At 32.4% G+C, this 12,475-nt stretch overlaps 1 protein-coding gene across 1 annotated transcript in view; it reads right to left on the bottom strand.

Annotated features, from left to right (window-relative positions):
• The window catches only part of Rrp40 (exosome complex component Rrp40), a 29,195-nt gene that overhangs the window by 15,860 nt on the left and 860 nt on the right, over nucleotides 1–12,475 (bottom strand). The window contains exons 2-3 of the mRNA XM_080174033.1: nucleotides 12,173–12,241; nucleotides 6,779–6,891 (exon numbers count right to left, since the gene is read on the bottom strand). Of these exons, the coding sequence (XP_080030159.1) occupies nucleotides 6,779–6,891; nucleotides 12,173–12,241 (182 nt within the window). The remainder of the gene's footprint in view (nucleotides 1–6,778; nucleotides 6,892–12,172; nucleotides 12,242–12,475) is intronic.

The raw sequence follows: 12,475 nt of genomic DNA, 5'->3' as shown, positions 1-12,475 counted from the left end.
AAAATCGGCCTCCAGGTTTAGGTGCTGCAGGCCTCCAGGTCCACTCTGGACAGGTAAAAAAACAAGTTTTTTATTTGAAGAGTTAAAGGTCAACTTATAAAACAGAATATGCATATTTTTTGATATTATTGACATATTTGAAGAAAAAATTAAAATCGACCTCCAGGTTCAGGTGCTGCAGGCCTCCAGGTCCACTCTGGACAGGTAAAAAATCAAATTTTTTATTTGAAGAGTTAGAGGTCAACTTTTAAAACATAATATGCATATTTTTTTTATATTATGGACATATTTGAAGAAAAAATTTAAATCGGCCTCGAGGTTCAGGTGCTGCAGGCCTCCAGGTCAACTCAGGACAGGTAAAAAAATAAAAAAAATATATTTTAAGAGTTAGAGGTCAACTTATAAAACAGAATATGCATTTTTTTGTTATTATTGACATATTTGAAGAAAAAAATTAAAATTGGCCTCCAGGTTCACGTGCTGCAGGCCTCCAGATGCACTCTGGGCAGGTAAAAAATCAAATTTTTTATTTGAAAAGTTGCAGGCTTCCAGGTGAACTTTACAGAATATTTTCAGGTATATTTATTTGATTTCCCCCCACTTTTTTTTCTATTCTATATTTATTTAAACCTGGTAGTTATCATATTCATTGAAACTTTTTGATGGATCCCAGTGACCGCTGTTCGCCATTGGCCAGGAAAATATCCAGTTAATTTTTGAATTTAGAAGAAAGGTATGTATTTAAAAAATGATTAAAATAAGATAATATAGTAAAATTAATCATTTAAGGCTATTTTAAAGTTAGTATGTTTTTCAACCTATTTTAAAAAAATTACACTATTCTAAGACATGAAGATATATTTCGATTTTAGCAATCATTTTCAATTCATTTTGTCTAAAAAAATATAGGCATGAGACATTAGATAACAGCAAATATGATCAAAGATATTAAACATACATTTATATAGAACAATGTCACAAATTATTTTGAATCTTAGGTATCACCATAGAATACAGATGACTACTGAAAAAGTTTGAAATACAAGATTAAAACATTAGTTTTTTAAAAAGGAGGAGTAGGGAATAATTCTTGGCCTTGTTTGAGTTATGGGGCGGGGCATAGTTTTAATTAAAGGAATTTTTTTGATGGTTAGGAAATAGGCGGAGTTTTGGATGGTGAGTTTGGTTGAAGGCGGAGACAGAAAAAAAAAACTGGGAGGAGACAAAAAAGTGGGAGGAGTGGGGGGGTTATGAAAAGGTTATGAATTTATCTTTGTCCTTGGTTGTTTATGGGCGGAGATTTGGATTTTGAAATCTGTTAAAAAAATTGGGTGGAGTTATTCCTGAGATGGGAAAAATTTTTTAATCTTTATGATATCCTGCTTTGTTTAGGTTTTAGGATTGAGGAAGAATTGGTGTTCTTTTGAATTAACCAAAAAAGTGAAAAAATGTGTACATTTTTTTGATGAAACATGAAATGAAAACTACATGGTATAAAATGTTGACTTATTTGAGAATTTTGGAAGTATAATTTGATGATGCAAACAATTGATTTGAGTTAAAAGATAACCTGAATATCAAAGAAGCTTAATCCTTTGAAATGTTAACTGTGTTTTAAAAGTTTTTTTTATAAAAATTTGCAAATGCACACAGTTAATTTGAGTTTAAAGAAATGTTCAGAAATAAAATATTTTTACAAACTAAATGATGAGGGTTTTTTAGTAGATCTCTGAAAATGCAAACAAATGTTATGTGTTGAAAAAGAAATTTGTTGGAAAGATGGGTCTTGTTTGAGAAAGGATTTTTTTGTTTAATTGATGATTAAATGTTTGTTGGGTGAAGCAAATTACACAATTTTATTGAGAGCAGAATCAAAAGACCTAATCAAAAGTTTTTCCCTAGCTAGGCGTATCCAGGGGTCTGTGCTTCGTATTTTCTCTATTGGGACAATTTCCAAGTCCTGTAGATTGTGTCCTTGGGCCTTGAAATGACTTCCAACTGTAGTTGATCCAGTGCTGATTGAGTGGCTGTGCTCGTTAAAACGGCTGGAGATCATTCTACTTGTTTGGCCCACATACTGAGGTCTCCTAACTGCACAGGATCCACTGTTTTTCCTACAAGTAATAAGATATATCATTTAAGGCTTCAAAATGTGTGTCCAGACAGGCTCCAGGTCCTTAAATTTCACTATATAATTATATTTTAAGTTTTAAACTTATTCTATTTCGAAATCTTTCTTCTAAATTCCAAAATAACCATTTGAGATATTCACCTGGCCGGCAACAACCAGCGTTCACCAGGATCCAGGTAAAAGTGTCAATGTCCATATGAAAAAGTAAAAATGTATGATACCTACCTACCATGTTTTAAAACAGGAAAAAAAAGCAAAAATACCTGAAAATGAAAGCCTGCAGCACCTAAACTTGAAGGCCGATTTTAATTTTATCTTCAAGTAAATTTATTATATCCAAAACAATGCATATTTTGTTTTATAAGTTGACCTGTAACTTTCCAGATAAAAAGACTTAATTTATACCTGTCCAGAGTGGACCTAGAGGCCTGCAGGATCTGAACATGGAGTCTGATTTTAATTTTTTCTTCAAATATGTCAATAATATAAAAAAAGAAGCACATTCTGTTTTATAAGTTGACCTCTAACTCTTCAAATAAAATTTTTTTTTTTTTACCTTTCCAGAGTGGACCTAGAGGCCGATATGAATTTTTTCTTCAAATATGTCAATAACATCAAAAAAGATGCATATTTTGTTTTTTAAGTTGTCCTCTAACTCTTTAAATAAATTTTTTTTATTTTTTACATGTCCAGAGCGGACCTAGAGGTCTGCAGCACCTGCACCTGGAGACCGATTTTAATTTTTTCTTCAAATATGACAAAAACATCAAAAAAGATGCATATTCTGTTTTGTAAATTGTCCTCTAACTCTTCAAATAAAAAATTTGATTTTTTACCTGTCCAGAGTGGACCTGGAGGCCTGCAGCACCTGAACCTGGGGGCTGATTGAAATTTTTTCTTCAAAAATATCAATACAAAAAAGGATGCATATTCTGTTTTATAAGTTGACCTCTAACTCTTCAAATAAAAAAATTGAATTTTTTTACCTGTCCAGAGTGGACCTGGAGGCCTGCAGCACCTGAACCTGGAGGCCGATTTTAATGTTTTCTTCAAATATGTCAATAATATTAAAAAATATGCATATTCTGTTTTATAAGTTGACCTCTAACTCTTCAAATAAAAAACTTGTTTTTTTACCTGTCCAGAGTTGACCTGGAGGCCTGCAGCACCTGAACCTGGAGGCCGATTTTAATTTTTTCTTCAAATATGACAATAATATAAAAAAAATATGCATATTCTGTTTTATAAGTTGACCTCTAACTCTTCAAATAAAAAACTTGTTTTTTTACCTGTCCAGAGTGGACCTGGAGGCCTGCAGCACCTGAACCTGGAGGCCGATTTTAATTTTTTCTTCAAATATGACAATAATATCAAAAAATATGCATATTCTGTTTTATAAGTTGACCTTTAACTCTTCAAATAAAAAACTTGTTTTTTTACCTGTCCAGAGTGGACCTGGAGGCCTGCAGCACTTGAACCTGGAGACCGATTTTAATTTTTTCTTCAAAAATGTCAATAATATAAAAAAAGATGCATATTCTGTTTTATAAGTTGACCTCTAACTCTTCAAATAAAAAATTTCATATTTTACCTGTCCAGAGTTGACCTGGAGGCCTGCAGCACCTGAACCTGGAGGCCAATTTTAATTTTTTCTTCTTATATGTCAATAATATCCATAAAGATGCATATTTTGTTTAATAATTTGATCTCTAACTCTTCAAACAAAAATTTTAAATTTTTTTTACCTGTCCAGAAACCACCTTCCAGCCTGCAGCACCTGAACCTGGAGACCTATCCAAAAAATGATTAAATATACGTGAAGTACTACCCAAAAGTAAACTTTTATCACAAATAACCTATAGTCTCACATCAATACCTAGCCTAATAATCACGGATTACGCGAAAGTGGCAAAACTTCCCCCCTAAAGAGGTATGCTTTTAAGCAAGCGAAGAATTATTAGAAATCTAAGAAATTATAGTCTTATTTGATTGCCTACTATAGCTATAATACAAAGCACTACGATTGCAATAAAGGGCCTGAAAAAGAAAAAATGAAAAGATTTTTTTTGGGAAGGGGGGGGGGTTACTTAGAACTTTAGAAGTCATCTTTTTGTTGAGGGTTAAGGTACCATCCCCTAAAACAGTTATAGCCATCCAAACATCCTAAAAGGATTTACTGAAAAGGAGAAACATATTGGTCCAGCAGTTAACGAGATGTTATATAAATTAGGATAAGAAAGATAGACATCCTGTTACTTTTATATAAGAACTAGCGGCTTCGCTCCTAGCCTCTAGGGGCTTTGCCCCAAGAGGTTTGATCAAACCAATTTTTCGTATTTTAGATTTAAAAGAAAAAAATTTCTTTGGGGGTGAGGGGGGGGGGGCGGAAGTCTACCCCACTATTTCAATTTTAAAATGAAATATATCCTGTTACTTTTATATAAGAACTAGCGGCTTCGCTCCTAGCCTCTAGGGGAGGTTTGATCAAACCAATTTTTCGTTTTTTAGATTTAAAAGAAAAAAATTTCTTTGGGGGTGGGGGGGGGGGGGCGGAAGTCTACCCCACTATTTTAATTTTAAAATGAAATTTTTTTTTGGGGGGGGGATTTTTCATTTTCTGGGGGTGGGGGGTGGGTTGTGTCCCACCCCCCAAGAAAATAGTTATAAATCTTCCCGGGACTTATGAGAAGCTACCCTGTAAAGGAGAACCCAATCGGTTCAGCGGTTAGCGAGATCCTTCGCTACAAACAAACAGACAAACAAACATCGTTCTACTTTGTATTATAGATTACCATTGCAGGGCGACCACTCCAAAACAAAAAAAATATAGTATTTTTATAGTATATTTTTAAAATCCATATAGTATATATAGTATATTTTTTTTCACTCATATATTATCTCAGCCCATGCGTTACTGCTCTGAAATTCTGCACAACAGTTCTTTTGTGGAGAACAATATGGAACTGTGAAGAAGTGGCGGTGGAACCACCGTTTCCCGCCTATTTTTGCTTTTTTTTAGCAAAATTAGACAGTTCTCAATCATTTCGCTTATATTTTCACTCGACAATTTGATGAGAAAAAATGTTTATCTCAAATGATTGAAAATTGTCTATTATGGCAAGAAAAGGCAAAAAAAATTCGGCGGGAAACGGCGGTTTTTGGCCGCCGTTTCTTCATAGTTCCATATTTTTCTCCACAAAAGCAACTGCTGTGCAAAATTTTGGAGCTGTAACTCTTTTATGGGATGAGATCATGCACGTTTTACTTTTGGTTTCAAAAAGAGGCACATCCGCCTCCCCCCTTTCTTAATTATGTAGTTAGAGGTTAGTTTATAAAACACCATAAGCATCTTTTTAGATATTATTTACATACCTAAAGAAAAAATTCAATTGACCTCCAGGTCCAGGTGCTGCAGGCTTCCATGTAGACTCTTTCCAGAGAAAACCTGGAGGCCTGAACTTGAACTTTTCAAATAAGAAATTTGAGTCTTTTACATGTCCTGAATGAACCTAAACTTGGATCCCGATATGTTAATATTATCCAAATAAATGCATATTCTGTTATATAAATAGACCTCTTCATATAAGAAATTTGATTGTTTACCTGTTCAGAGTGGACCTAAAGGCCTGTAGGACCTGAACTTGGAAGCCGATTTTTATATATTCTTCAGATATGTTAATAAGATCCAAAAAAATACATATTCTGTTTTATAAGTTGACCTGTAAATCTTAAAATAAGAAATTTTATTTTTATACCTGTCCAGAGTGGACCTGGAGGCCTGCAGGGCTTGACCCTGAGGGCTTATTTTCATTTTTTTTCAGATATTTTAATAACATCTAAAAAGATGCATATTCTGTTTTATAGGTTGACCTCTAACTCTTTAAACAAAAAATTTGAATTTTTACCAGTCCAGAGTGGACCTGGTGGCCTGCAGGACCAGAACTTAAAGGCCAATTTTAATTTTTTTCTTCAGATATGTTAATAACATCCTGAAAGATGCATATTTTGTTTAATAAGTTGATCTCTAAATTTTACACTTTTATCCTGTCCAGAAACTACCTTTTAGCCTGCAGCACCTGAACCTGGAAACTTATCCAAAAAATTATCAAATAGGTATAAGTAAACTACTACCCAAAAGTAAATTTTTATCCCAAATACCCTATAGTCTCACATTAATAATAATCACGGAGTAAGCGAAAGTGATAAAACTTACCCCTCACCCTTCAGTTAATTCTATGAAAAATAACTGATATTTAAATCATAATCACAAACAAAATCAAATATATTCTAAAGGATTTTCTTCATCTCTTTTTTACTGTAGAGCTTTATGCATTTTTGTCGTATCACAGTATCTTTTGAGCCCCCCGCAGGGGCTAGAAATAGGAGAAAATCTACTGTGAAAATAAGACAAAATGCTCCTTAGGAAGCGTTGTCACAAAACTGACAATATTCGTTTTTTGTTATGTAATGTAATATTATTTATATAGTATATATAGTAAATTTTGTTCAAGTAAAGGTAATAATATATAGTATATATAGTAAAATTTGGTCATATAGTATGATATAGTATCCAAATTCATCCTATATAGTATAAATAGTATATATAGTATGCAGTGGTCGCCCTGCCATTGCAACTTGAAAAAATACCTTTTAAGATGTGAGTCTATCCAAAATATACCAGGATCTTTAAACCTCAAAATTCCAGGTTTAATTACAAGTATTCGCTCTCCTTCTCTTCTTAAGCCAGGTCCAATAATCACCTTAAATACAAGGAATCAAATCATCTTATGATATTATGTAAGTATTACATTGGTTTAAAGAGAAGAGTGTAAGCAAAAAAATAATTTAGGATATATAGCTTTTTATTAGTGTTTGTCCTCCTGAAACTTTTAAGTAATATTTGCGGCTTCTGTTCGAGATAGACATAAACTTCTTGTCAAAATTTCCATCGTTATGGATCATAATCCTTATACTAAAGTAACAGGATGTTTGTCTGTGTATCTGTGTGTCTGTACCGAAGGATCTCGCTAACCGCTGAACCTATAGGGTTCTCCTTAACAGGGTAGATTCTCATAGGTCCTGGGAAGGTTTATAACTATTTTGGGGGAGGGTACCACCAACCTCCCAAGATCGAAAAAAAATTTAAATATTCCGGCCGCATAGTGTCGCTAGCTAGCTTAGTGGCGCTGCATAGACATGAATTTAACAGCTGCAGACTGGCCGGCCAATTTTGAAAATAAAAAACGTATATAACGTACACAAAAAAATACGTTACGTACATAAAAAAACGTACATTCCTAACAAAAATAAGTTAAATAATTTCCTATATTTAAGTCTACTAGCGGCTATCTGTAAAGGAGAACCATAGCGAACTGACAGACACAAGATATCCTATTACTCTATTTAAAAGAACTAGCGTCTAGGCTCCTAAAGGCCTCTAGGGGCACTTGAGGAGGGGAGAATTGAATTCAATAAAAACATGGATGACAACATACATAAGTAGCGAAGCTCAAAAGTTATATATAGACATCTGGAAAAAAATTAACCTAAAATCAGTGAGCAATTAAAATTCATTAGGAGGTAATTTTTTCCTAAAGTCGATTTCTCTTGGTGGATGGTGATACTCTTCCCCAAAATAGTTATAAAACTTCCAAAAACCTATGAGAAGCTATCCTGTTAAGGAGAACCATATCGGTTGAGTGGTTAGCGAGATCCTTTGGTACAAACAAACAGACATCCTGTTATTATGTACAAAGTATATCCTATTATAAGGACCAGCGACTACGCCCTTAGAAGCCTCTAGAGGAACTTAATTAGGGGGGGGGGGAGTTGAATTCAAAAACCCATTTTTTTTACCTATTTAAAAATAAAAAGTAAAAACAAGGATGAAAACATCCTTAAGTAGCGAAGCTCAAAAGTTATGGATGGAAATCAGGGAAAATAAATAAACTATAGAGTAGTGTCGTAAAAGATAAGCATTTAACTTATTTAAATAAATCACAAAACCTTTTTAAAAATATATAATAACGTGAAAATCTAGAAATAAATTCAGCCCCCCAACCAATAAGCTAATCTCAATGAAACTTAGTGGAAGTATTAAGAATGAAAACTAATACAATCCCTGAAAATTACAACCGTCTATCAATAATAGGAGTAGAAAAAATCACAAAAACCTATACATCTAGGAATCGATCTAGCAAAGAAACAAATAGACAAACCTTAAAGAAACTTTTTGAAAATATGTAGAATGTGAATTTATTTATTCCCTGAAAATTTCAGCCGTCTATATTAAATAGAAGTCGAGAAAACCATGAAAAAAAAGAAAATCTAGGAATAGATCAACCCCCCCAACTAAAAGGCAAATCTCAATGAAAAAATGTAGAATGTGAACTTATTCAATCAAAAAACAGGAGCCGAGAAAATCACGTTTCTCCGATAGCATAACGGACTGACAAAGTGATTATAGAGTAGCTTCGCTAATAAATTTTTTAGTGAGGGAGGGGGGAGTAGACCACCCCTATTTCTGATTTCAATTTTAAAAAGAAAGAAAAAATAGGGGAAGGGTGGTGAGTTTTTTCTAAGAGTAATTTCTCTTGGGAAGGTGGTTGTAACCTCTCCTAGAACCTATGAGAAGCTACCCTGTAAAGGAGAACCATATCGGTTTAGCGGTTAGCGAGAACCTTCGGTACAAATAAACTGACAGAGAGACATACATCCTGTTATTACGTACTAAGTATATTCTATTATATAAAATAGTAAGTTTTTTGTCTGATGCTTAAGATTTTAATAACTACTTCACACAGTTACCGAGATGGTTTTAGGCTATTTTTCTACCATTTTGAATACAGGTTCTTGAAGGGATATGGAAGGACAGAGAAAATAGCCTACAACCTCACAAAGATCATGTCGGTTCAGCAGTTAGCGAGATCTTCGCTACAGAAAAAAAGAATTTATAGGATATACATATAATAGGATATAGGGTTATTTTGTCTAATGCTAAAGATCTCAGAAAATACTAGTCTTTAATACAAAGTAAATCAATGCCTGTCTGTTTAAGCTTAAGATCTTGGTAACCGCTGAAGTAGTAGCTGTGGTAGTTTTAGGCTATTTTCTTGGAGTGTGGGAAACCCACCCTCCAAAAAAAAATCAACCACCACTCAATTTATTTTTGTAAACTAATGCAAATCAGCGGGGTGGGGGAACCCCCACCGCACCCTGGCCTGGGGCGAAGCCTAAATGAAAAAAAATCATCAATCTTTTTTTTTGACAAATTTCGAACAAACGATTCTATAAAGAAGGGGACGAAGCCTCTAGAGGCTAGGGGCGAAGCCGCTAATCCTAGTAGTAAGTAAAAAGCTTTAAGTGTCCCTCCCCCCAAGAAAATAGCTTAAAACCATCACAGGACTATTATGTATATTCCCTGAAGAGTAGAGCCCAATAGGTTCAGTGGTTACTGAGATCTTAAGCTTCTGATATACAGACGGACAAGCAGACGGACAGACATCATTCTACTTTGTATTATAGATAATATACTATTTTTATAATACTTTTTGTACAAATACAAATAAATATACAAATACTTTTATACTTAAATTTGATTCTTATTCTTTAAAAGCTGAAGATACCAAAAAATAAGACTTCTTAATCCTAAACTGAGCACCATATGATATCTCGGAAAATTTACCGAAGTATATAAAGAATTTGAAAAAAAAAATATCGTAAAATCTATTAAAGGGGTAGTTGCACGAAGTGTATTTAAACTTAAATTTAGTCAACTGCATATCTTTTACTGTTCAATAGTTTAAACTAAATCTAATAGACATATATTTCAAATCCATAAATTTAAACTGTTAATAACATATGTACATATTTTTATTCTATGAAAATAGAAGATATTATTGAATTTATTTAATATAATACACCTATTGTTTTTGCAAAAATTTTCGTACAAAACATACAAATTACTTTTTTACTAATATTTGATTCTTATTCTTAAAAAAAACGTAAAACGTACAAAAATCCAAAATTCAAAATACGTTACGTACACATCTCAATATAACGTCCAGAACGTACTCAGATTCGATACGTTACGTACAAAACGTACAAAACGTACACTCTGGCCAGTCTGCAGCCACAGTTATGGAATCTCGACGACAAAGATTTTTTTATCCAATCTTGACAAGTGAGGTATTTTTGGAAAGAGGAATATATATAGAAAACGCCTATGAAAATTAGAAAATCCGCAGAAATCATATTTGCAAGTTATTTGCAAAAATCTGCAATGCTAATTTGCAAAATTAATTTCATGCCTTAAATGACTTATTTAGAAAAAATCTTTTTATGAAATGTGTTTATTTATAAGTTTAGAACATACTTAGGGCAAAAAAAATTTCTTTAGTGTTACTTTTTTTAACTTATATATGAAAAAAGCAGTTTCTCACATTTTATGATAAAAAAAAGGTATAGGAACAAAAAATATGATTTTTTTTTATGTAAACACAATAATTGGCATAAAATCTATCATCCTAAATGTAAAAATCAGATATAGAATCCTTTTTAGAGCAAAATTAGTGCAAAAAGTAACCAAAACATTTTTGCAAAGTATGAAAATCTGAAGAAAATAGTTCTTTTTGATTTTGATATATATATCAGATAAATGTATATAAAATTAGTGATTAAAAACTATAAAACATGTTATAAGTTTTTTCAACAATGTCATTGATTAAATTGCACTTTTAGGTTTAAGAATTACCAAAGTAGTGCATAAATACTCTTTTTATGATGTAATTAAACAAAATAAATGCCAAAAAACCAACTACAAAATGGTCTACTGCATTATAAAAAACGCCTAATTGTTGATTTGAATTTATTTTGTTTAATAACTTAATAAAAAGAGTTTTTATGTGCTACTTTGGTAATAAGTAAACCTAAAAGTGCATTTTAATCAATGATAGGATTGAAAAAGTTATAACTTGTTTTATAGTTTTTGATCACTAATTTTATATACATTTATCTGATATGTATATCAAAATCAAAAAGATCTATTTTCTTCAGATTTTCATACTTTGCAAAAATGTCTTGGTTACTTTTTGCACTATTTTTGCTCTAAAAAGGATTCTATATCTGATTTTTACATTTAGGATGATAGATTTTATGCCAATTATTGTGTTTACATCAAGAAAAAACATATTTTTTGTTCCTATACCTTTTTTTATCATAAAATGTGAGAAGCTGTTTTTTTCATATATAAGGTGAAAAAAGTAACACTAAAGAAATTTTTTTTGCCTTAATTATGTTCTAAACTTATAGATAAACACATTTCATAAAAATATTTCTTTTTAAATAAGTCATTTAAGGCATGAAATTAATTTTGCAAATTAACATTGCAGATTTTTGCAAATAACTTGCAAATATGATTTCTGCGGATTTTCTAATTTTCATAGACGTTTTCTATATATATTCCTCTTTCCAAAAATACCTCACTTGTCAAGATTGGATAAAAAAATCTTTGTCGTCGAGATTCCATAACTGTGCAGCTGATTGACCATAGACAAATTATTTCTCAAATTAGATATTTAAAATAATAAAAAAAAAATAATTGCCACTAGAGGCCTCCAGGGGCGTAGCCGCTAGTTTAGTATAAATCATCAGACTGCTTTTATTTTCTATAATTGATTTCACATACAAATTACCTATCAGTTTTCGGTACCTGCACCGATTTTACATAGACTCACATTGTGCTATATCAATCAGGGAGGTAGGGGACATTAGGCTATTTATTACACTTATCCCCAAAGTTTTAAAATAACGTTTTCTTATTCGTTGGCTTATCAACTTTGGAAACTTTTATTAGAACTTAATTGGTTGGTTCTTTAAGTTGAGTGTCCAAACGTTTCAACCACTTATCATAATCTACAAAAAGGTAATTTTGCCTATCACCATTAGAAATGTACCACTTTACCGGCCCTTTAGATCCCTGCATATTAATGCACGTTTTTGTTACACAGTATCACATTTACCCATCCTAAAAATTATTTCTACCTGTTTAGCATCATTGTGTTGATCTGTAACTTGTCTGATATCATCCCCTGGCAGTAAAATTGACCCAATCTAAAAAATGATGAGTATTTAGAAGAAATAAATTATTAAGTCTATGTGTTAAGGGGGGGGGGGGGGAGGTCTGACACATTTGCGTAAACCTGGTATAAAAGCTTTATCTTTGGACTGAGAGGATAGGTTATAAAAGATAAATCATTCTTATGTGATGAATTATCCTCTCAGTCCAAAGATAAAGGTTTTATACCAGGTTTACGCAAATGTGTCAGAACCTCCCCCCCCCCCTTA

This window comes from Acartia tonsa, chromosome 10 (assembly GCF_053477335.1).
Source record: "Acartia tonsa isolate MP-2025a chromosome 10, ASM5347733v1, whole genome shotgun sequence".
Taxonomy (NCBI): Eukaryota; Metazoa; Arthropoda; class Copepoda; order Calanoida; family Acartiidae; genus Acartia; species Acartia tonsa.
The sequence above is the reverse complement of the archived record's forward strand: the minus strand, read 5'-3'. Positions and strand labels throughout refer to the sequence as shown.